This window comes from Castanea sativa, chromosome 2 (genome assembly GCF_040712315.1).
Source record: "Castanea sativa cultivar Marrone di Chiusa Pesio chromosome 2, ASM4071231v1".
Taxonomy (NCBI): domain Eukaryota; kingdom Viridiplantae; phylum Streptophyta; class Magnoliopsida; order Fagales; family Fagaceae; genus Castanea; species Castanea sativa.
The window spans coordinates 26,938,704-26,962,569 of NC_134014.1; the positions used below are offsets into that span (position 1 = coordinate 26,938,704).

Sequence of the window (23,866 nt, forward strand, 5' to 3'; positions counted from 1 at the left end):
TCGACTGACAATATCTTGAATCAAATAGACATCAAATGAAAAATACGACAATTAACAAATGTTCTTGGTCAACCACCTAATCAATCTAGAATTAGGAGGGGGTAGCAAGATGGAAAATTACACATGCCTGTTACATAAGGTAAACAATGAATTTGAGTTCCCAAAAAAAAACTCCTGCCTATCAGTTATTATTTTCAATCCAGATTTACATCCAATAATTTACAAGCATTAAATTTTGGAACACAAAAAGAGGACACAGGAAAAAAGTGTGGCTCAGAAAATTAGCCCAAGGATTGTACACGCAGCTTGTTGGCAACATAGAGCAAATGACTGATGTTTGTTGGGGGATAGTTTTGGAGAAGTTTGAGATTAGAAGTGAAATCACCAGCTAGAAGGCGCCTCCGGATGAGTATCAGCATAGCACAGCATACCCGAAGAAGGGTTTCCTGCAAACATAGATTTAGTATAGTCACCATGTTGATACTTTCAAACCTGTTTTTCAGTTAATGGCAATATACATCATCCAAAAGCATTTACATGGAACTTATGAAAAAGCGTCTTTTTGTTAAGTGGATCACAAGATTTGAAACCCATAAAGTTTGATTGCTAAATCATTAGTGATACGGGTAAATAACATTCATATTGTGTGCTACTTGCCGAAGGCCTTTGGGTTAGTGGTACTTCCACCCCATAAGTAGGGAGTGATGGGTGACATTGTCAGTTCAAACTTCAAACTGTCCAATGCATGGGTTTATTATTATTATTATTAGAAAAAGACATTGTGTGCTAATTTGATTCCCTAGCACAGCTCAAGGGAAATGGAATGCTTGGGTTATTTAAAACCATCCAGCTCTCTCTTTCTCTCCTCTTCAGCTACAAAAGATTTCCATATTTTCTACAGTCAAAGAATGTCAAATAGCATAATGCCAGAAAGAAACATAATCCTACCAGAGGACCATCAAGGTCGCTTAGGAGTGTGTCCCAAATGTGAAGACTGTCCGCAAAATTGAATTCCTGAGTCAAGAGAAGAGTAATCCACCGAAATGCATAAAATTGGGGGTTGACCTGTCATTTTATTACAAAACAGAAAGGGGCTTAATAGATATTGATTAATAAGCTAGAGTTAACAATATTTCATAAACTATGGAGGCCTGGCTACCATTTTCTGATAGTTATAGAATTATGGAGGAGATTGGTGACTAAATCATGTGTTAAAATTATGGTTAAATGATTAAAACTTGCCATTTTTTGATAGTTATATTTTAAGCTTTTGGGACAATCGGTATTTATCAGCTTCCTTAATTATCCATCATTAGAATCTTCCCTAATGCCACTATCCAAATTTAGAAATAATAATAATAATACTACTAATAATAATAATAATAATAATAATAATAATAATAATTATTATTATAAAAAAACCCACTCTTACTAGAGATTTAATCCTTCCAATTACTTCCTCAAGGAAAAGAATCACCACCCTCCAATTTCTTACAAAAGTTTTAACTTCCAAAACCATGGTTATAGCAAGTACCCAAATAAGTTTATCCTCTCCCTCCCGCCCAACTTTGGTAGTATAAATTATATCACGCAATCAAACTTTGGATTGAATCTCCCAGTCTTGTACCACTCTAATAAAGCTTAGGTTCCAATGAAAATTTGACCAGTTCAAGCTCCCATGAACCGCTGTACTTTTTTTTCATCACCCTTCTCCAAAGAACATCTATTTCCACTGCATAACACCATAACATTTCACTGACAAGGCATGTTTAACAAATTGAAAATTGAAGTCTATCAATGCCACCCGAAAGAAAATCTCTCAAGTATTTTACCAAAGCTGACAGGCAAAGGGGAAAGAGCATTAAAAAGAAGGTTAGTAGGTTAGATAGTGCTTTTAATCAACATAATTCTACCTCCTTTGCATAAATAAAGCTTCTTCCAGCTTCCATAGTTTCAATAAACTATCCCATATTACCTTGATTTGGAAGATGGACACTTTACAACCAAGATTTTGTGTTACTTCTTTTCTTCCGCACTCAGCATGTCACCAAAAGGAACTAATTTAGAATATATTGGATTTTTGGACCTAAATAATTCACAAGTAGGTTGGACACCTTACAACCAAGAATTTGAATTACTTCTTTTCTTCAGCACCCAGCATGTCACCAACAGGCAACAGGTAATAATTTATAACATATTTGATATTTTTACTTTTAGCTTTTTCTTCAGTATGAATCTGATATTTAGTATTGCACTCAGAATGGAACCATTATCCCATCAAGAGATACGTTTAAGCTTGAAGGTACCCAGGGAGTTTTCTGAACTGGGATGCTTGGATCAAGAGCCACCCAGTTCTCTAACAGAAAAAGAGATGGTACGATAAGGGCAACTAAAAGCAACAAAAAATTTATAAGTTAGAATCTTGTCTTACTTTGGTTGTGACCTCAAGATGACGCCACAGTTCCTCATCATGTTCCTTAAGAAGCTGTGACAACTTTGTTATTGTGGAACGGATTCCCACAACACTATTGTCAAGTTGCTGACAGAAGTGATCCCGGAATCCACTCAATAACTCAACAAAACAAAAGAACGTGTCTGCTTCAGCAGAGGCCTGCATAACTTACAAATTAGGAAAAGAAATGAAAAATGAAACTAAAAGGCATATATTGGTAACATGATAGCTATGGATGGAAATTACATTATTCAGAACTTTTTTTTTAATAAGAAAGATATATATTCAAAAAACTGCTCTATGCAGAAAAGGCAAAGCAAACCAGAAGTACAAAAAGGAGGAAAAAAAAACAAAGAAAATTAATAACAAAGGAGAGAGATAAAGAACATATAAATAGAATCACTAGATGTGAGTCCCCAAGCCTTAGATCAATCAAGAAGGGAACCACAAAAAGAGGCAAGCAACTGGTCATCAGATCTATCTATGTCCTCAAAAGTCCGCCGACAACGTTCCTTCCAAATACACCACATTAGACACAAAGGAACTAAATTCCAAATGTTAGATGAGTACTTCCCCAACCAATTCCACCAGTCAAAAAGTAGATCTGCAACCGAACCTGGTAATACCCAAGAAATTCCAGAGGATCTAAAGACAAAAGCTCCACCACCGATGAGCCTTCCCACAATAAAGCAACAAATGATCTACTGTCTCCCCACAATAGCGACACATAATGCACCAGTCAACAAAATCAAAACCCCTATCCCACAAATTATCACCCATAAGAATCTTATCTCAAGCTGCAGTCCACATAAAGAAAGAAACACGCCGAGGTGCCTTGACCTTCCAAATGCCTTACCAAGGAAAGCTAACAGATGCAATATCTTAATCATTAGGATTTCTTGCCAAAAAAAGGATTTCAGACCAACATTGAATCAGAAACAAATCTGATTCTGAAGGTGACAAATACAGTAAATTCTTTGGCCATTGTCTAGAGCAATTGGATCAGATCCGACATTCATTAGAGGTCTAAGGGATCAGTGAGTGCTAATCACATTTCATAGCCAAAGGCCGCAACTGACCCTTTAAGATGGACTGAAAAGTTAAAATTTTAATACAGATTTCCTCTGTCAAAACCGTTGTCCCTACAAAACCATTCTTTTCTTGGATTGACTCAAAAGATTAAATAAAAAGTCTAAACAGTGTCCGAGGTTTCTCTATAGATGTAGAAAGACCACAAAAGGTAGGACACATGATTTTCTCCATGTTGTGATCATGCTGTTAATAGTTACTGGGGCAAGCACATATTGGCATTAGCAAGTGATTCTCATCATACCAGAAAAATATGGTGCTTACACACAATGCAAGTCTTATTTTTATCTTTAAATCTAGTGTTAAACTTAGTTTAATTCTTCGGTTTGAAGATCAACTTCTTCCATATTAAATCTCACAACTAATACAAGTGACAAATCTACATAGATCAATAACAACGCTAGAGGAAAACTCAAGAACATGGTTGAAACCATGAACAAAGATATAAGGGGTTACAAGGCAGCAGAGAAGGTAAACAGGAAGAAAATGGATGCTAGTTCCCAGTTATTACTATTACTATTACTATTATTATTATTATTATCTATTTATTTATAATTATTCTTCTAGAACAAGTAACAAAAACTGTTGTAAGAGGTTTTTATCTTGCATAAATTGTGTGTTCTAGGGCAACATCCTTTCAATTTCTAATAGTTTGTTCATTACATATCAAAAAGAGAAATAGCACCAAAAGGCTGTGCAAACTCTACAACATGGTTTTTAGATAAGCACCAAATTTTGTAACCTGCTACAGGTAGAAAGGAAGAAAATAACAATGAATCGATTTGTAATAAACATTTAAAAAACCGAAATACCAGAGATCATAATAACAATAACAATATTATTAATAATAATAATAACAAAAACAGCACTATTAAATAAAAGAAAAAATAGTGAGTAGTTAAATAGCAAAATCTTCTCCAAAATGTTTGTTTTTAACTATGAAATGTTATATTGGCCAATCCAGTGAAGTCAGCAATAGGAGGGGCATGAAATGTTCAATATATACATATTTTGAGAAGTAAAATCAAATTCACGGAAGAAAGCAAAATTGCAATGACCTACCATTCAAGAAAAACTGTCAGGGAAGAAATTTGGTCAATGCTGAAAACCATAGGCCTAGAAAAATTTGTTTGCAAAATAAGATTTTCTGTGATAAATAACGTAAGAATATTATTAATAATAAAAAAGAAAATGCCAAGGCGAGTACATTGGGGATGTACTAAGGGAACAAAAATCAAGAAACAAAAGAACAACGGTCAAGAAAAATAGAAAATGAAGAACAAGAAAAAATGAGAAAAAACCTCACTCAATTCAAATTGTGTGTGTAAGATACAAGACTTAATCTCCAAAGAAAGATCGTTCACGCCCTCAAAACTTCTAGCATTCCTTTCTCGCCAAATGCACCAAATCAAGTGAGGTACTAATCTCCAAACATCAATGTGACGATGTCGCGCAAACTTTCCTTGCCAAGCCTCAAACACCTCAATAACGACGAGGCATAACCCACTGAATGCCAAACAAACAAAAACCAAAGACCACAACTCCCAAGCTATGGTGCAATGAAGTAGAAGATGATCCACCGACTCCCCACACCTCTTACACATAGAGCACCAGTCAAGAACTATCACTCGTCTTTTACGAAGGTTGTCTGTTGTTAAGATCTTACCTAAGGAAGCAGACCAAGAAAAGAAGGCTACCCTTGGAGGCGCCTTCGATTGCCATATCATTTTCCAAGGAAAGGAAACAAGATTATGAGGGTAGAAGGAACTGTAATAACTTCTAACCTCAAATCTTGTATTCCTTGCAGACTTCCAACAAACCTTATCTGGACCAAACCCTCTCACTGACGAGGAATAGACTAGCCCCATAAACCGGTCAAAGGCTTCCTCTTCCCAATCTTGTGGTGGACGACGAAATTGCACATTCCAGTGAAACCTCCCAGCAGACCAACCCATAACTTCAGCCACTGAGGAGTCCTTGGACCTACTAAGACAATATAGCTCCGGAAAGGCCTCTTGGAGAGTACAATCCCCACACCACACATGCTTCCAAAATTTTACTCTAGTACCATCCCCCACATCATAAACAAGAAGTTTAGAGAAGTTCAACCAACCACTTCTAATATATCTCCACAAGCTGACCCCATAAGGGCTTGTCACCTTCTTCGTACACCAATCACCCCACATGTTCCCATATTTTGCCTCTATAACCCTCCTCCATAAAGCATCAGTCTCGGTACCATACCTCCACAACCATTTACCTAATAAGGCAGAATTAAAATTACTCAACTGTCTTATACCCAACCCCCCATCCTGCAAAGGCCTACAAACCTTGACCCAATGAACTAAATGAAATTTAGATTCACCACCAATCCCATCCCACAAAAAATCTCTCTGTAGCTTCTCCATCCGCTTAGCCACCTTACCCGGTAAAGGAAGAAGGGAAAGGAAGTATGTAGGTAAGGACGAGAGTGAGCTTTTAATGAGTGTCACCTTACCTCCTTTAGATAAATACATACTCTTCCAACCTGCTAATCTCCTCTCCATTCTCTCAAGAATAGGGTTCCAAACAGATAAGTCCTTGAATTTTGCACCTAGAGGAAGGCCCAAATATTTCAAGGGCAGAGAAGACTGTCCACACCCCAACAAACCCACCAAATCCTCCAAATTGGGTACCCCTCCAACAGGTACCAACTCAGATTTCCCTAAGTTAATACGAAGCCCTGACACCTCCTCAAATCTAGCAAGAATGGCCCTCAAATTAGCAATCTGAGAAGGTTCAGCATCACAAAAAATCAACGTGTCATCTGCAAATAAAAGGTGGGATACCATTACTGAAGAACCAGTCATACTGCCCACAAAAAAGCCTGAGAATTGCCCAGTGGATACAGCCACATCCAACATACGACTCAACGCCTCCATCACAATATCAAACAACAATGGAGATAAGGGATCCCCTTGCCGAAGCCCCCTAGAACTTCCAAAGAAATCAGAAGGGCTACCATTGATCAGAATGGAAAACTTTCACATTTGAAATGAAATACCTTATACATTTTCTCCATTTTTCTGAGAAACCACAACGCCGAAGATTATACATTAAAAAATCCCAACTCACATGGTCATACGCCTTCTCCACATCCAACTTACATAGCACCCCCGAACTCCCCGACTTCAATCTACTATCAATACATTCAGAAGCAATCAAGACGGAATCCAAAATCTGTCTGCCCTTCACAAAAGCATTTTGTGAATCCGAAATAAGTCCATGCGCCACCCTACGAAGCCGATTAGCCAACACCTTAGAAATAATCTTATACATCCCACCAACTAAGCTAATAGGCCGATAATCCTTAACCTCCACAGCATCCACTTTCTTAGGAATAAGGGCTAGGAATGAAGCATTAAGACTCTTCTCAAACACCGCCTGAGTATGGAAGTTGTGGAATACAGCCATAATTTCATTTTTCAAAACACCCCAACAAGACTGGAAGAATGCCATGGAAAAGCCATCCGGGCCAGGTGCCTTATCACCATTAAAGTCATGGACCACCTGAAACACCTCTTCTTCCTCAAAAGGCCTATCTAACCAACTTGCATCTTCCACCGAGATGCTAGAAAAATCCACATCATCTAAAACAGGTCTGTGAGCCACCTCCTCAAAATAAAGCTGCCTATAAAATTGAGAGATACAGTTTGCTATCGCAGCCGGGTCCGATGACAACACCCCATCCACCATAAGTCTATCAATAGAATTAACCCTCCTGTGAGAATTAGCTATACGATGGAAAAACTTAGTATTCCTGTCTCCTTCCCTAACACAAAGAACTCTGGATTTCTGCCTCCAACAAATCTCTTCCAACAGGATAGCTTTCTCTAACTCATCACGAATTCTTCCCATTTCCACCCTTTCCTCTGCTGATAATCCCTGACTCTCCTCCCTTTTCTCTAGAACACTAAGGTCCTTCCACAATTTTCTAATCCGGACATCAACATGACCAAACACCTCCACATTCCATCTTTTCAGATCATTTTTAAGGAGCTTTAATTTATTGGCCAAAATATAACTCGGTGCACCATGAACCTGGTAGGAATCCCACCATGACCGAACCCTATCCACAAAACCTTCATCCTTCAGCCACATATTCTCAAATCGAAATGGCATATTCCCTTTCTGAAAAAATCCACCCTCAAGGACAATTGGAAAATGATCTGAGCACAATTTAGATAGCCGTCTTTGAGAAATTGTTGGGAACTTATCCTCCCAATCTGCAGAGAACAAAAATCTGTCCAACCTAGCCTTCGAAACAACTTCTCTAGAATTAGACCAAGTGAAAGTACCTCCTTGTAATGGCAGATCAATGAGACCCTGTTCTGAGATAAAATTGGAGAACTCCCTCATAGCAGTAGTGAAAGAAGTAGACCCCAATCGTTCAGAAGGAAACCTAACCACATTAAAGTCACCACCCACACACCATGGGACACTCCACCAGCTATTCAAGCCACAAAGTTCCTCCCATAATAATCTCCTATCTCGGTGTAAATTAGGACCATAAACACCCGTAAATGCCCATACAAACTGATCTGACACACTTGTAAACTTACAGGAAACCGAAAATCTCCCCACTGCCTCCTCCAATTTATTCACTACCCGAGTGTCCCACATCACTAATACCCCACCAGAAGCACCACAAGAGCCTAAGTATGACCAATCAACATGTTGGCCACCCCACAAGCTACGAATCACTGCTCTATTAATCAGTCCCATTTTGGTTTCTTGAAGACAAACCACATCTGGCCCCCATTTCCTAATCAAGTTTCTAACCCTGAGCCTTTTATCCTGCTCATTCAACCCTCTAACGTTCCAAGAAATAATCTTCACATTCATTGATAAGACACAACCGCCCGCTCAAAACTTGCACTCCTTTCTTTATTTGTATCATACTCAACATTCAAAGATGACCGCAAATTTTTCAACTCCCGCTGACCTTTCTGTCCGGACTTAACCAACCTCGTCTGATCACCCACCACAAGTTTCTGTCTATCTTTCTTTCTGGCCTCTATGGCTAATAACAGTCCTGTAATCTGCTCCTCAAAACCTTCTAGTGAAGTGCCCACAGATTTCTTGAAAGCCCTTATCCTATTTGTTACCCATTGTGAAAGTTGACAGTTATCTGTAAACTCCTTACACCCAATCTTCTTCATAGGACTAGACTCCAACTCCAACGGACCTTCAGTAGCCAAAGGTACCACAACTAATGGCTCAACACCTCCCTCAGAAGACCTCAACCTTTCATCAGACTCCCAAGGCTCACTTACTAACCCGGGAACCACAGCCAAGGAGTTTACTAGCCCCTCATCTGCCCAAGTAACCCTCTGCCCTTCATTATTACAAGGAACACTGCCTGGTACACACTCACCCTCTATACTTGAGCAGACTGACAAACAATCAGGAGAACGATACAGTGACAATGGGAGCACTAATTGCCGGCCATCACGCATTTGTAAAATCCAGTCTTTAGAGTTACCCCAAGTCTTATCCAAATCTCCAACCAATTCCCTTATATTTGGGCCAGGGAGATGAACTCCCTCAGAGTCAGAATAAACCAATCCTTCCAAACCCACAAGTTCCTCAGCCCCATCCTCCGATGCCACTGAAGACGACAGATGCACCAACTCCGACACTATCGGGTCATCAAGAGTCCTTACTTGTTCTGATATTGTGTCCGATGACACCACCGGCCCCAACCTCGACCCAAACGGAGCACCGATTAGCGAAACCTGTTCTTGGGAGACTTGGGCCACCACCACCGGTGCTGTCGGCTCAGTGGGTGGCTGGACTAGACGAACCGAGCTGAACTGACCACCCTCGAGTTCAGCCTCCGTCGCTGCGAAGTCCATCGGAGCTGTCGGCAATGTCGAAGGTTGCTCCGAGATGATGGGTGTGACCATCGGAGCTATCGGCGATGTCACCGGGTGCTCCGATGTGATGGGTGAGTTCGCCGATACCTTCGACGGCATCGCTGGTTGCTCCGATGTGGTGGGTCTGACCACTGAGCGCCGAAACTCCTTCATGGCAATATGTTCATTTCCACCTGGACTTGGCAACGTAACCCCTTCTTGGAAAGAAGGCTCCAGACTCTTAGATCCACTAAGTGAGCTTTCTCCAGCCTCAAAGTCAGTTGGGCTTAGCAATCCCAGGCCCAACATGGATTCTTCATTACCCAACGAGGCTTGGGCCTTCAACTTAGATGGGCCCAGACCCACTGCCTTAGTATAATCAGAATTTCGTGGAATCCATTTGCCAGCTTGTTGCCCTCCCTTAACAGCATCCCATAATACCCGCCTCTTTCCAAATTCATTCACACTCACAGTCAGCCCTCTCCCCAGCCAACGTCCCTTCCTATTCTGGAGCCGACTGTATAGGTTCTTATGCACCTTTTCTACCAGAGCAGAAGAAGCACCTCTTCCGTAAGAGCAGAAAGAACTAAGAAGTAGCTAAACCATAAGCAATCAAAACAAAAAAGCTCCCCCTTTTTTATGGGAATATGCTTTTCTCAGACAAAGCAACAGTAGCTATAGAATAAAAGATAGCCTAATATTCTGATATCAAATGCTTGCCAATCTGGAAACTTAAAGCGGTAATACAACACTTCAAGCCTAGAAAGCAAATATCTAGAGGAAACGAAATGTTTATTAAAAACATTTATTAAACACTCAACTGAATTAAGCAATTAGGTACCTAGTGAGATCCTATTTGTATGGCCTCAATCCCAAGAAATTACAGTGAAACAATAAAGTGCAGCAGCGCATGAGCATCCAACTACTATTGCTGATTACCTAAATTCAAAACCTTAAATTCAGTTTGACAGACTATAGAAGTAGATTACAGTTCAAACACAAACAAGATACTATAAAGACAAAACAGAGGCATCATCCTAAAAAACAGAACAAAACAAAACAAATAAGTTGTCATGTACTTACAGCATATTCCTCATCAGGGTCATTTCTGAATACATAGAATAAAGGAGCCAGAATTTCATTCATCCCCTGAACATATCTTATTCCCGGATTCAACTTTGCAAAAACAATTAATATGTTCTTTAAAGCCTCCTGAAAATGTGAGGCATATAAGTCAGTACAACTCCTTATACTCATCATAGTCAAAAGGTTATGCGCACATACATTAAATTTTAAAACAAAAACAGAGAACGTACCTGATTAGATTTTGCAAAAGGCAAGTTGCCAGAGAAAAAGTGCATGTCTGGATGGGTGCGCTTCACATCTCGGTCAATCTGTTCTATGATCTCTGTGTCCTACAAACCCATATTTATAATTATAAATCTCACAAGAATACTACACAAGCACCAGCTAATATAATTTATTACTGTTTCAATAGCACAAGGGGCTTCATTTTGCACTTAATCAGAAGACAGTAATCTTTTTAAGAAATAGTAGACAGCAATCATTCTCAAGCTACAATCTAGACTAGAAAGCAGCAAACATCAGACATAATAGCAAATGCAAGCAAATTTTGTCAAGAACAAGAAGACAGATCTGCAGTGGATCCAAGGATAATTCTGAAATATGTGGAACCTTTTTTTCTTTTTTCTTGCTGGACATTAGACATGCACCTGGTAAGTTTTGAACCCAAACTTCACCCTCTGCCTTATTCTTTTTGTGGCAGGAAAATTCTCTAGAGCGAGTTTATAGGTCATCATAGTATATGTGGACACATTCAGCACATTCTGTTAGGATGCAACCAACTGAAAATATCCCAAAACATAGAAGACTCAATCCAGAAGAAAATCATAATCCTATATCATTTTTTTTAGGAAACAATCATAATCTGGGGCAGCATGGTAGCTTAGGAAGGGGTAATGCATGACTAAACCCTAGAACACATTGAATCCACAAGATTAAGTTCTAAAATCCACCAAAAAGAGTGAAATACAAAATTTTTTTATTGATAGAATACTTCATTTTGTTGTAAAACTTAAGGGCCAATTTAAAGAGTCTAGAAGACTAATTTCCAATTAAAAAAGAATCCTAAAAAGATCTTAATTAATATACTAAAACTCTCTAAAACAAGAAATAGAACCCTATTCAATAAAATTCAAAAACTACAACAATAAAAATAAGCCTTCCAATAATGTGTACGACGCCCTACACCTCTACTTGAAAAGAATTCATTGTAAGTTAACACTCAGGATTTGAGATATTCCATACCAAGAGAATGAAGATTTCAAATACTTCAATCTCTCAATCTTCTTTTCATACTTACAAACCCACCATTAAAAACAAAGTAATATGAGATTCTTTCTCCTTCGTTTTTATGCAATTGACAATATTCACCAAATAAGAATTGACAACCCAAATCAAATCTTTCAACTCCAATAAAATTCAAATATTGTAAAACTTTGTTGTTCACAGGATCAATTGGATAATCGAACTTGTGGGTTATGAGCTTACCTATAATTTTGATAATTTCTTCATTCAATAAATCTTTGCACGAAATGAGATCATCATCAATCTTCTCAATTTTCTCAAACAACTCCATTGTCCTCTTGGAATTTTTGGAAGATACCTTGTTCAACTTTCAATTCATCAGCTTGTTATGAGACTTGATCTTTTTCAACCTCTTTAATTTTTCCTTCAAAGTTTGGGTTCAAATTATCAACTCCTAAATCTGTATTTTCCCTCGATGCTTGAAGTTGGAATTCATCAAAATATCTTTTTAGGCGATATTCTGGACTTGGTTCTTCATATGAATTTACATATCTATTAAAATCACTTGTACAACATATATATCATAATTGTCGCAAGGAAAAAGAAATAAACCAAATCTTCTTTGCTAGGGATGAATTTCATGCTTACCTTGATACACTTCATAATCACCCACCATTAGACAACATTGCTATCTATCTTCTTTTTTTTTTTTTTAATAAGTAATAAAGATTTATTGATATCAAGAAAAGAGACACCCAAGTACACAAGGAGTATACAGGGGTGTACATATCGAATACAAAAATTACATAAATCAAATAAATCCAAAATTGAAGAATAGGGTTGGTTTCCCCACACTGAGAACCAGTCCAATAAGGTTCTAAAAAATAAAAGCTTGAGATCAGGCATAGAGCACTCACTGTCTTCAAAACACCTACTATTTCTTTCCTTCCAAATACACCAAGTCAAACAATGAGGAATAACAATCCATATATATCCATTACAATGGCTACCAAATCGACCTTGCCAACAAGCAAGAAGCTTAACAACAGACATTGACATAACCCGACAAACTCCAAATAAACCAAAAATCATATCCCAGAACTCCAAAGCAATCAGACAATGAAAGAATAAATGGTCAACAGTTTCACTATTAGACTTGCACATATAACACCAATCCAAAATGCATACCTTTCTTTTCCTTAAATTGTCAATTATCAGACATTTCCCCAAGGCAACAGTCCATACAAAGAGAGTCACTCTACAAGATGCTCTTTCAAGAGAAAAACTGCTCACTATGGCCAACTAGAAGATGGTAATACGCACTAACCATAAACCCCTTACTCTTGTCAGGTAACCAACATCTCTTATCCTCCCCAATCCCCTTATAGGAGTGCCATAAATGGTATCCATGAAGCTTCAGAATGCTTCTAATTCCCGATTATGCACATCCCTACAAAAATGAATATCCTAATAAAGGACTCCATTGGTGTACCTCATTAGATCAGCCACACTTGCCTCTTTGTTTCGACAAATCCTATACAATTTAGGATAGTCTGCAAGAGAAGATGTTCCACACCATCAATCTAGCTAGAACTGCACTTTTGATCCATCTCCAATTTCATACAAGATAAACCGAGATAAAGAGGGTCAACCCCATCTTATATTTTTCCACAAACTAACTCCATATGGACTAGAGAATGAGCTAGAACACCAACCACCCCATTCACAACCATACTTCACCTTCACTTGTTTGCCAAAGAGCATCTTTGTTACTCAAATCTCCATAACCACTTCCCTAATAAAGCTACATTAAAAATTCTCAAGTTCCAAATCCCCAAACCACCTAAGGAAAGTGGAGCACAAATAGTAATCCAATTAACAAGATGAAATTTGGGCTCATCCCCTAGGCCACCCCATAGAAAGTTCCACTGAAATCTTGCAATTCGGTTAGCCACTAAAGCAAGAATAGGAAATAAAGAAAGAAAATCAGCAGGAAGATTTGAGAGAGTGTTTTTAATTAAAGTGACTTTACCTCCCTTGGATAAATATAATTTTTTCCAACCTGCTAATTTTCTTTCCAACTTCTCCAGAATTGGATTCCAGATTGTCTTGTCCTTGAATTTTGCTCCCAAAGGAAGACCCAAATATTTCATTGGAAGAAACCCTTGCTTACAACCTAGGACAGCCACCAAAAAATCAATGTTATGAACTGCCCCCACAGGCACCAATTCAAACTTACCCAGGTTTGTCTTCAGACCCGACATAGCCTTAAACCAAATGAGCATCATACGGAGAATTAGCATTTGATCAAGATTAGCATCACAAAAAATGAGAGTATCATCAATGAAAAGGAGAGAAACCACCAAAGATCTTCCTGTAGAATCACCTACATGAAAACCTGACAAACAACCTTCATGGACAGCTATAGCCAGCATTCTACCAACGGCTTCCATAACCAACATAAATAACAAAGGGGACAAAGGATCACCTTGCCGCAACCCCCTTGAACTCCCAAAAAAACCATAGGGAGAACCATTAATAAGGATAGAAAAATGAAGAGTTGATAAACAAAACGAAATCTACTGCCTCCACTATCAGAAAAGCCACAACACTCAAGCAAGTGTGTAAGAAATCCCCAGTTCACGCTATCAAAGGCTTTCTCTATGTCCAATTTACATAACCATGGCAGACCAGACTTCAACCTACTATCAGACATTCATTAGCAATAAGAATGGAATCAAGAATCTCCCTATTTAGAACAAAAGCATTTTGAAGTGCTGAAATGATATCTCCTAAAAGCATGCAAAGTCGAATAGCCAAAACTTTAGCAAGTATTTTATAAACCCCCCCCCCCCCCAAAAGACTGATAGGCCAAAAATCTTTTACTTCCACTACTGCAATTTTTTTAGGAATTAGTGCAATGAAAGCTGCATTCAAGCTTTTTTCAAATTGACCTATAACATGGAAATGGTAGAACACAGCCATGATATCTGATTTGAGAATCCCCCAGCAAGCTTGAAAGAATGCCATCAAAAAACCGTCTGGCCCAAGTGATTTGTCCCTCTTAAAATCCTTGATGACTTCAAAAATCTCAGTTTCCTCAAAAGGTCTCTCTAACCAATCCACATTATCCCCTGAAATCCTTGGAAAATCCAACACATCTGGAAAAGGCCGCTGATCTTGCTACTCAAAGTATAAATTCAAATAGAATTGTTCAATATGATTAGCAATCATATCCTAGTTGGAAGACAAATCCCCATCAATCATAAGATTTTCAATATAGTTATTTCTTCTATTAGAGTTGGCCATCCTATGAAAAAACCTCATATTGGAGTCCCCCTCCTTTAAGTACAACACTGGACTTTTGTCTCTAGTTAATCTCCTCTAACAAGACGGTCTTCTCAAGTTCAGAGCAAGAGGTCGCTTTTTCCAATTTTTCCTCCTCTGTTAGAGGTTGATTCTCCTCATTAACATCTAAAGCATTCAATTTGTTCCATAGTTGTTGTTTCTTGGCTATGATATTGCCAAAATCTGTTTCATTCCACTTTTTTAGATTCGTTTTTAGAGCAGTCAACTTCTTGGCAAGTATGTAACAAGAAGTCCCTTGAAAATGGTAATTCTCCCACCAGGACTTCACCTTGTCTAGAACCCCTCCGCCTTCAACCACATATTCTCAAAAAGAAAAGGGATTCACCCTTTTCAATGACTCCCACTCTCCAAAAGAATTGGAAAGTGATCAGATAACACTCTAGGTAGCCGTTTTTGGGAGAAATGTGTGAAATACTCTGCCAATACCGGAGAGAAGAGAAACCAGTCTATTCTAGAAGCTAAGGTAGAGTTAGACCATGTGTAAAGACCTCCCTCCAAAGGATTATCCATTAAGCCATGAAGAGATATAAAATCTGAAAATTCATACATGGAGTGAGTAAATCTTCCTGGCCCCCAACCTCTCTAATGGAAAATGGATAACATTAAAATCACCTCCCAAACACCATGACAAATTCCACCAGCTATCCATTCCTCCCACATAAGTTGACACTTCCTGTTCAAATTTGGACCATAGATACCTATGAAAGCCCACTCAAATTTATCACTAACATTTTTTAACCTAGAAGAAACTGAAAAATGCCCCACTATTTCCTCTATCTTTTCAACCACCCTTTGGTCCCACATGAGCAGAATTCCACCAGAAGCACCCTTTGAACCCAGATATAACCAATCTATATAAGGACAACTCCATATACTTCTAACAAGTCCTCTTGTAACCCATTCCAATTTCGTCTCTTGCAAACAAACGATATCAACCCTCCAAGTACGTATTAAGTTACGAATTTGAAGTCGTTTTCCTTCTCATTCAAACTTCTAACATTCCAAGATAAAATCTTTAAATGCATTGGGAAACAATTAGAGCCCTTTCCTTACTATTACCACTGCGCCTTGCTAAAGTTGAACCATAATTGATAGAGCTAAATAAATCTCTCAATTCCCTTATTCCTTTCCTTCCTAAGCTCTTCACAGTTTTTTGAATTTTTTCCTCAGTAGCCCTCTGCTGTAACTCAACTTCATCAGCCAACAGAAACTCGATTGCTGTCTGTTCCAAACCTTTGAGGGATGTCCCCAGAAAATCATCAAACCCAATGAATTACTATGAAACCATTCTGAGTAATTGTCCTTACTTAGCAATTTCTCCATCTAGAGTTGTTGACCCTTCACAGTTATCCATAACACCCATAGGCAAAGAGAAAGCCAATGGTTCAACAGTTAGAGGCAGCAAAGAGCAGCGAAGACCCCCCTCAGTATACTGAAAAGCATCCTCAAAATAGACATCTGAAACCCAATCCTCCACAACATCATCCCCATTTTCCTGTCCTAATATTGTCTCCTTAGATTCTGATGACAACCCCGGTACCATCGCCAACTGATTCGAGTCATCCACACCGTCAACGACATCTCCTAATGGCAAAGTAATTTGAATCGGAACTGCCACCCTCCTCCCATCTCTTAATTCAAGAACCCACTCCCATCTCTTAATTCAAGAACCCACTGCTCGGAATTCCCCCATTTCATGATGACGTTGTCTATATGCTCATGGATGATCCTTTGGATCTCACGTTGCAAGGCCACATCACCTTCGGAACACAGGGACTCATCCACGGAAGCATCGAAACACAGAAACTCATCCACGGAAGCATTGACATTGTTGATCACTGAGAGAAGCTTCTCGGTGCATGTCGATTCCATGTGGGTCGAAGTTGGCTCAACATCGGTCTTATCGCTACCCACCAAAGAAGCTATTGTTGATGCCGAAGTATTTGGGTGAGAGAGAGGAACATGCAAGGAAGGCTTAGAGTGTGGGTGGGTCTGATTTTGTGCCAAAATGGAAGGGATAGTGGGCTGCGATGGTTTGAGCCGCCACTTAAAAACAGGTTTTTGTTTGGGCTTATAGTTAATGGGCTTTGGGTATGGAACTTGGCCAACCAATGAGTCCACCTCAAGAACCTTGGACCAGCTAACCCCCCCCCCCCCCTAGGCCCACATTCCATACTAATATAAAGATCCATAATCAACCCACCTTTGCTTCCATTCGAAACAATTCCATTTATCACAAACATGATCTTCGCCCCAATCTGTGCTTTCTCTTTCCCAGAGTTTCTCTCACGTGAATCGTGGGTTTGATTACCAGGATTTGCAAAATTTGAATTTTGAGAATTCAGCATTAATACTTTTCCTTTATTTCCTCCACTACCATTGCTCTAGCTGCTCACTACCGCTACCATCCTGTGTGTTTTGGATTCAACTCATCGGCCTTTCACCACTGCTATCACAAATGATTTGGAGGCTTTATGTTCAATCCCAGGTAGATTCTTTGGGGGTAGTTTAACGACAAGAGCCTCCCCAACCACTACCCAATTTCCCCTCCGGTACCACTAAGAAACCTTTTCGACGGCTGTGAAAAAGTTCTGAAATCATAAGAAAAGAGCCATGTGCATTGGAACCCAATTGTAGAATAAAAGTTGTTATTCCATCTCTGACGGTTCGCGCAAAGTGTCCAGGAGACTTAGTGGAAATAAATTCCTCCATCATAGATAACAATCTCTTTGCACTCTCTTTGCCCATGAACAATCTCTTTGCACCCCCTTCTTCAACAGATATTCAAATGATTTTGACTCAACAAAGAAAAAGATAGAACCACCCATGACAAAGTATCAAAAGAAACCAAAAAGAAAGAAAGATATTTTATGGCTAATTAAAGGTAGCCAGGTGATGCAAGAGGCAGTGAGAAGACAAATTTCCTATATTTTATTTGATTTTATGTATCAAGGGCAATTTTGTAATTTCCTAAAATTCTAGAATGGGCTGTGCTTATAGTCTATTGGGTCTTACTTTAGTTTTATTTTAAGCTTTGTTATTTAGTTTGGGTTTAGTAATACAGCCCAAGGAGTCCAAGTCCAAGTCCAAGACTTATTAGGGTTTTAAGAAATCCTAGTTTAACTAGGATTAGGTATTAGTCTTCTATTTAAAGAGTTGTAGTACTTTCTATTGGTTGATTAACAATGAATGTTTTCAGAATTTAAGAGCTATGATACTTTCTTTTATGGTTTGTGTGATGCAACCTTCTCCGAGGTGTGATGCCAAGGAACCTTAGGTGTGATGCTTAGGAAGTCTAGGTGTGATTCCTAAAATTTATCTATTTTCTTTAATTTTACTATTCAAAGTTACTGTTCATATTACTGTTTACAGCAACCCAAATCTTGAATTTCACCTTTGATTTCATTCCTAAAACCCTATCCTTGTCCCTTTGGAAACCCTATAATCCCCATTATTTTCCAGCCTATTCCCCAAGCTATACCAGATCTGTCCCTGGTGTTCTAAATTATATTACCTTGGTCATTCTTGTCCTACATCAATTTGGTATCAGAGCAAGGATTTGCAACATGTCTACACAATTAGGGAGATCATTTAAGGGGAAATTGAGTTCATTTAAGGGGAAATTGAGTGATTGTGAGCAAGATGAAGATCATAAGGAAGATGCATTTGATTATAGAGCTTTTGCTACGGATGACTTGGAGGAGGGTGAGCAGGATACTTCACTTATTTCCATAGTGAGACGTATTTTAGCAGTCCCTAAAATAGAGGAAGAGGATTGGAGGAGAACTTCAATCCTCTTCCTCTACTTTCACAGTGGATGGCAAAACTAAAATATATTTATAAAGTGCATCATAATTCTCATTTGTATAGACTAGGAAATTCCGAGTTTTCAATTCTGTGTTTTTACAACATTTTTCAAGTGAATGCACTTAATATGATACCTGGAAGAACTGATTCCATATGCTGGTCTTCCCAAGACTCAAAGGATGCTCCCCATGGGTTATTTCTGATCTTGAGAGCAAGCACCTGCTTTCACATTTTGAGTCGTCTTTCTCACAACTTTTGAATTTATCCATCCTCCTTGTGACTTCTGACTGACTAGCCACAGAAACATTAAGAAAACCCAAATTTTTGCAGGGGAAAAAAAATAACTCAAGCTGGATGCAACATGAAAGCATGCTTCATTAATATTTTAAATATCTCATTACTTTTCATTAAGATGAAGTCCTGTGTTTGTAAGCCTTTGGTTCACACTACCTTAATCAAGATTCAAGAGGTAGAATATAAACATTTTTCCTTTTTCTGGTAAGTAAGAAAGAATTGCAGTTAGTTAGATGAAGCACGGTAACATAAATCTTATTTCCAAAGGCAATCAAAAAAGGAATCTTTCGAGATATTGTACAATAACAACAAAGCATTAGTCTAAAAATTTTAGGGTCAGTTATGAGTCCTCAACAAATTAATTAGGGTTGGCCACATGTATTCTTTTTCTCCATTCTATTCTATTTAAAGTCATATTCTTTGTTACTTTCTTAATTGACATGTCCTTTTTTACTACTAATAATATTATTTTTGGTCTTCGTCTACCCTTTTTCGTTCCCTCATTCGTTCTTACCAATGCAGTAGTCGCTCTCCTAAACATGACCAAACCTCCCAAGAAACTCTCTCTCTTCTATCAAGATATTGTAGAGAAGAGGGAAAAAAAAGTTCTAATATTACAGAGTCATGAAGGTAAACTTGGATCTCAACAAAATAGAGTATAAATCAACTTAAGGAATAAAAGAAAATGCAAGGCTTGCTAATTAAAACATCTATCAAATGGGATTTAAAAATGGCTAGTGATAATGCTCTATTGTCATTACCAAGTCCATATAACTTATATTAAGTTCTTTTACTTTCTTTTATTTCTTAATTGGTAAGTTTACTCATGCACCTATTGGATTTTGAACCCACAACCTCATCTTCCCACAATTTATTATGGGGGAAGAGATGCCATTTGAGCTAAAGTTCATTGGCGACTAATGTGTTTTCACGTCACCATAGATTTGATTGGCAATGCTGCTAAAACTGTGACCCATCAAGGTGAAACCTAATGGTTGGAGGCTTGGGATGAGCAGTAGATCCAAACATCCTTGGTTCAATGTCCCCACTAGGAGTTCCCCTGGATTACTTGATTCACAGTTTTGGAGGGTGGGATCGTGTATCTATGGTTAACTCCCCAGAGATGGGTCCAAAGGGCCCTGCCTTGGTGAGGTCCATGTCAGAAATAAATAAAAATGCTGTTAAAATTGAGGGAGAAAGCCAACAATTGAACAAAAAGGTGAACAATTCAGCATAAATACACGGAGACACACACACACACACACACACACACACACACATAAATACATAGAAAAGGGGGAGTATTAAAAAAAAGAAGCCGAATGCCCATATTCAATATGGAAAAAATGGTGAGCTGCATTATGTTTAATTCATCTCATCGAAAACTGATTGAGTTATTGTTTGTCATCTCAACTAAATGAAGAAACAGAAGATGCAGGTATGAAAACTTAAAAGTTGTTCAAAACAACAACATACAGGATTCATCAAAAGCTCATCTTTAAACTGCTTGTACTGTGACCTCTTCTTAGCCATTTCAGATGGCCAAAGCGAACGATCCGGTGGTAGATAGCCAAGTAAAAGCTGTAACAAGAAACAACCAACAAGTCTTAAAATATATATATTTACTTCACCACAGTGTGTTAAATTTAGAAAAAGGAAAATATTGAAACCCCCCCCCCCAGCCCCCATGATGAGAGAGAGAGAGAGAGTTTACCTTCCAGACGGTGGAACGAATTCCAGCAGTGTCGGGTATTCCCTGAGATGCAATCCGACGCAATTCCCGCATGTTTACAACTTTCTTTGATATCTACAAAAATTGAATTACAGAAATCAATCAAATAACATTTTAGAATAATAATAAGCTATAAGCTATTAAAACAAAAATAGCTCACCTCCGAAAGGAGCTGGGCCTGGCGAGAAATGTCCTCGGCGGAGGGACCGGCTGGGGCATGGGTTTCTATCTCTGCTTCTGCTTCTGCTTCTGCTTCAACAACAACTTCAGCTTCTTTGGATGTGTGAATGTGATTGTGATTGTTGTTGTTGGATTGTTGTGATGTTGTGGTTGTGGTTGAAGAAGGAGGAGGTTGTACGGCGACAGAGAGGCGATGATCGTCTTCGTTGGAGGTGGAAGAAGACCATAGTGAGCTGTTCAGCCACTCCGGCACTCTCTTCTTCACCATCTTTAGGGTTTTCTTCCCACTTCGACAGAGATGAGATTAGTGAGTCACGTGACTTGACTATGCGATCTGATCTGATCTGGAGATTCCAGAACACACCCTTCCCTTTCCTTACTCTTTACTTTCTTACTACCCCACCCCGCCTCACAATTCACGTCCACGCGCCGCCCCCCTTTCTTCTCTATTTTCTATTTTCTATTTTCTAATTTCACGCCACTCTTTCTTTCTTTCTACCGCGTAAATATCCTTTCTGTTTTCTTTTTTCTTTTTTTTCCTTCTCCTTTTTTTTTTTTTTTTGGTAAACATAAAAAAATTTATAACAAAAAAATATTATTAGAAATGTGCAACCAATATAACTTCCCTACCACAAGAATTAAACAATTTTGTTCGGTCCATGTGTTTTTAATTATTTTTATAGATTTCTTCTACATTATTTTTGCCTATTGAATTTATTTGTGTTATTTTTATGAATAGATCTATTTATGTTGTTATTATTTATATAACCACAAAAATAAACTAATTTTCTGCAATATATCCAAATCTCTCTCTCTCTCTCTCTCTCTCTCTCACATATATATATATATATATAAAAAGTTGACTTTAAAAAAATTTAATAAATGCAAATTCTTAAGAATATAGTAAAATACTAGTCTCAGCACATGTTAGAGCATTCACATTGATGAAACTAAAAATTTAGCTATTCGTCACCAACAAAAGTTACTTTATTTATTCTTCCTCTTCACTTTATAATACATCCAACATCAATGGATCTATATTTAAGATAAAATTCAATAAGAATGTGATATAAAAATCTATGTTTACGCCATCCAATAATATTGTGCCACATCAGATTTTTTTTAAATAATTTCACATAAAATATTAATCCATAATGCACACAATTACTATCTATTTCAGTAGATTAAAACTCTAAACTAAACTTCCTCTAGAACCAATACACCTTCGAAAGTTGCCAAGAACCAATCATTCTCAACCAAGCTTCAAGGTCTTCGTGCAAGCCAAACTTGATCAAGTGTATTCATCAGCACAAATGGCAAAGCAATCATGATTTTCGCTCAAAGGTGCATCAGTTATCTCTATTGAAACAAGACTTCAAACATATCAAGTTTAACAAAGGCTCATTTGCCCATTTTTCCCAACTCACCACAATCTGCACTTCAATTGACTCTTTGAGGATTTTTATTTTAAAACAACGAACACACACCCATGTGGACCATTTGCTTGATGCTTTCTAGGTTGAGAATGATTGGTTCCTAGCAGCATACCAAGGTGTATTGGTTTTAGATGAAGTTTAGTTTAGGGTTTTAATTTACTAAAATAGATAGTAATTGTGTGTATTATAGTTTAATATATTATGTGCAATTATTTTAAAAAAATCTGATGTGGCACAATATTATTAGATGGCGTAAACATAGGCTTTTACACCGCGTCCTAATTGAATTTAATCGCTCTATATTTTTAGCTATTTGATTAAAATAATACAAATAACTCATTAGAATAATAATAAAAAAAAACATCCACCACAAACTTCAGTAACCAACCACAACCACCTCCACCTTAGCCACAACCACACCCACAACCACCACCACCACCACCAGCCCACACAAAAAAAAAAAAAAAAACATAAAAAAATTCAAGTAGCTCAATCTACCCACACAACCACAACCACCACCACCACAACAGCCCACAATAGAAAAAAGAAAGGAAAAAAAAAAACAACACACACACACACACACACACACCAAGCAGCTTGATTTACCCACACAACCACAAGCGTGGGTCGCATAGAGGGTCTATGGCCTGGGTCGACAGAGTGAGCAGGTGAGGAGTGGAAGAAGAATCTCGGCAGAGGTGAGAGTTGAGAGAGAGAGGTGAGAGTTGAGAGTTGAGAGAGAGGTGATAGATCTAAACTGTTGGGTTGAGAAAAAAGAAATAGAAAAAAAATATTTTAATAGGAGGTAGGGATAAAAAATTAATTTATTTTTAGCTTTTAGCTTCAATGCACAGCCATATATAGCTATGCACTGTAGCAATGTAGGTATAAATTTTACCTATACCACCACCAATGTAGCACCCTTTTTGTATATGATGGTGCTATAAATAGCTTTTTAGCACCACCATTGTGGATGCTCTTATGTGCATGCTTATATGCAAAAATTTTCATTCATCATAGTTCAATGTCTATGTATTTTCTCTAGTGAGATTTATGTGTTTGTCAATTATCTAAATAGTCAAGAGTGCAATGAGATTTACCACCAAAAACTAAACACTGAAAAGCATTGAAATCATTATTTCTTGTGTAGGTGTGAGTGTGTTCAATTTTATTTATAATTAGATTTCATGACACTACTAACTATTTCATTAATTGGCAAACATATAACCTTATTGAAAAAAATATATGCATAAAACTTGAATTAGGATAAATAGAAAATTAT

General features: G+C 38.0%; 1 protein-coding gene across 2 annotated transcripts; it reads right to left on the minus strand.

Annotated features, from left to right (window-relative positions):
* On the minus strand, nucleotides 1–21,734 carry LOC142624443 (uncharacterized). 2 transcript variants are annotated; one of them, XM_075798009.1, is made up of 9 exons: nucleotides 21,129–21,734; nucleotides 20,951–21,043; nucleotides 20,713–20,817; nucleotides 19,077–19,229; nucleotides 10,755–10,853; nucleotides 10,522–10,650; nucleotides 2,432–2,611; nucleotides 949–1,065; nucleotides 1–446 (listed from the first exon to the last, which is right to left on the minus strand). In XM_075798009.1, exons 1-9 carry the CDS (start codon nucleotides 21,414–21,416, stop codon nucleotides 282–284), a joined length of 1,329 nt encoding a protein of 442 aa, XP_075654124.1. In that variant the 5' UTR covers nucleotides 21,417–21,734; the 3' UTR covers nucleotides 1–281. The 2 variants fall into 2 exon arrangements, with proteins under 2 accessions (XP_075654124.1, XP_075654125.1); XM_075798010.1 differs by lacking the exon at nucleotides 19,077–19,229.
* Nucleotides 21,735–23,866: the final 2,132 nt, after the last annotated feature.

Coding starts and splice junctions, on each gene's coding strand:
- LOC142624443 (XM_075798009.1), bottom strand. CDS start 21,416: ATGGTGAAGAAGAGAGTGCCGGAGTGGCTGAACAGCTCACTATGGTCT. Junction 20,818..20,950: donor TTCGTTCCACCGTCTGGAAG/GTAAACTCTCTC, acceptor TTCTTGTTACAG/CTTTTACTTGGCTATCTACC. Junction 10,854..19,076: donor TATGGAATCAGTTCTTCCAG/GTATCATATTAA, acceptor ATGGGTTTGTAG/GACACAGAGATCATAGAACA.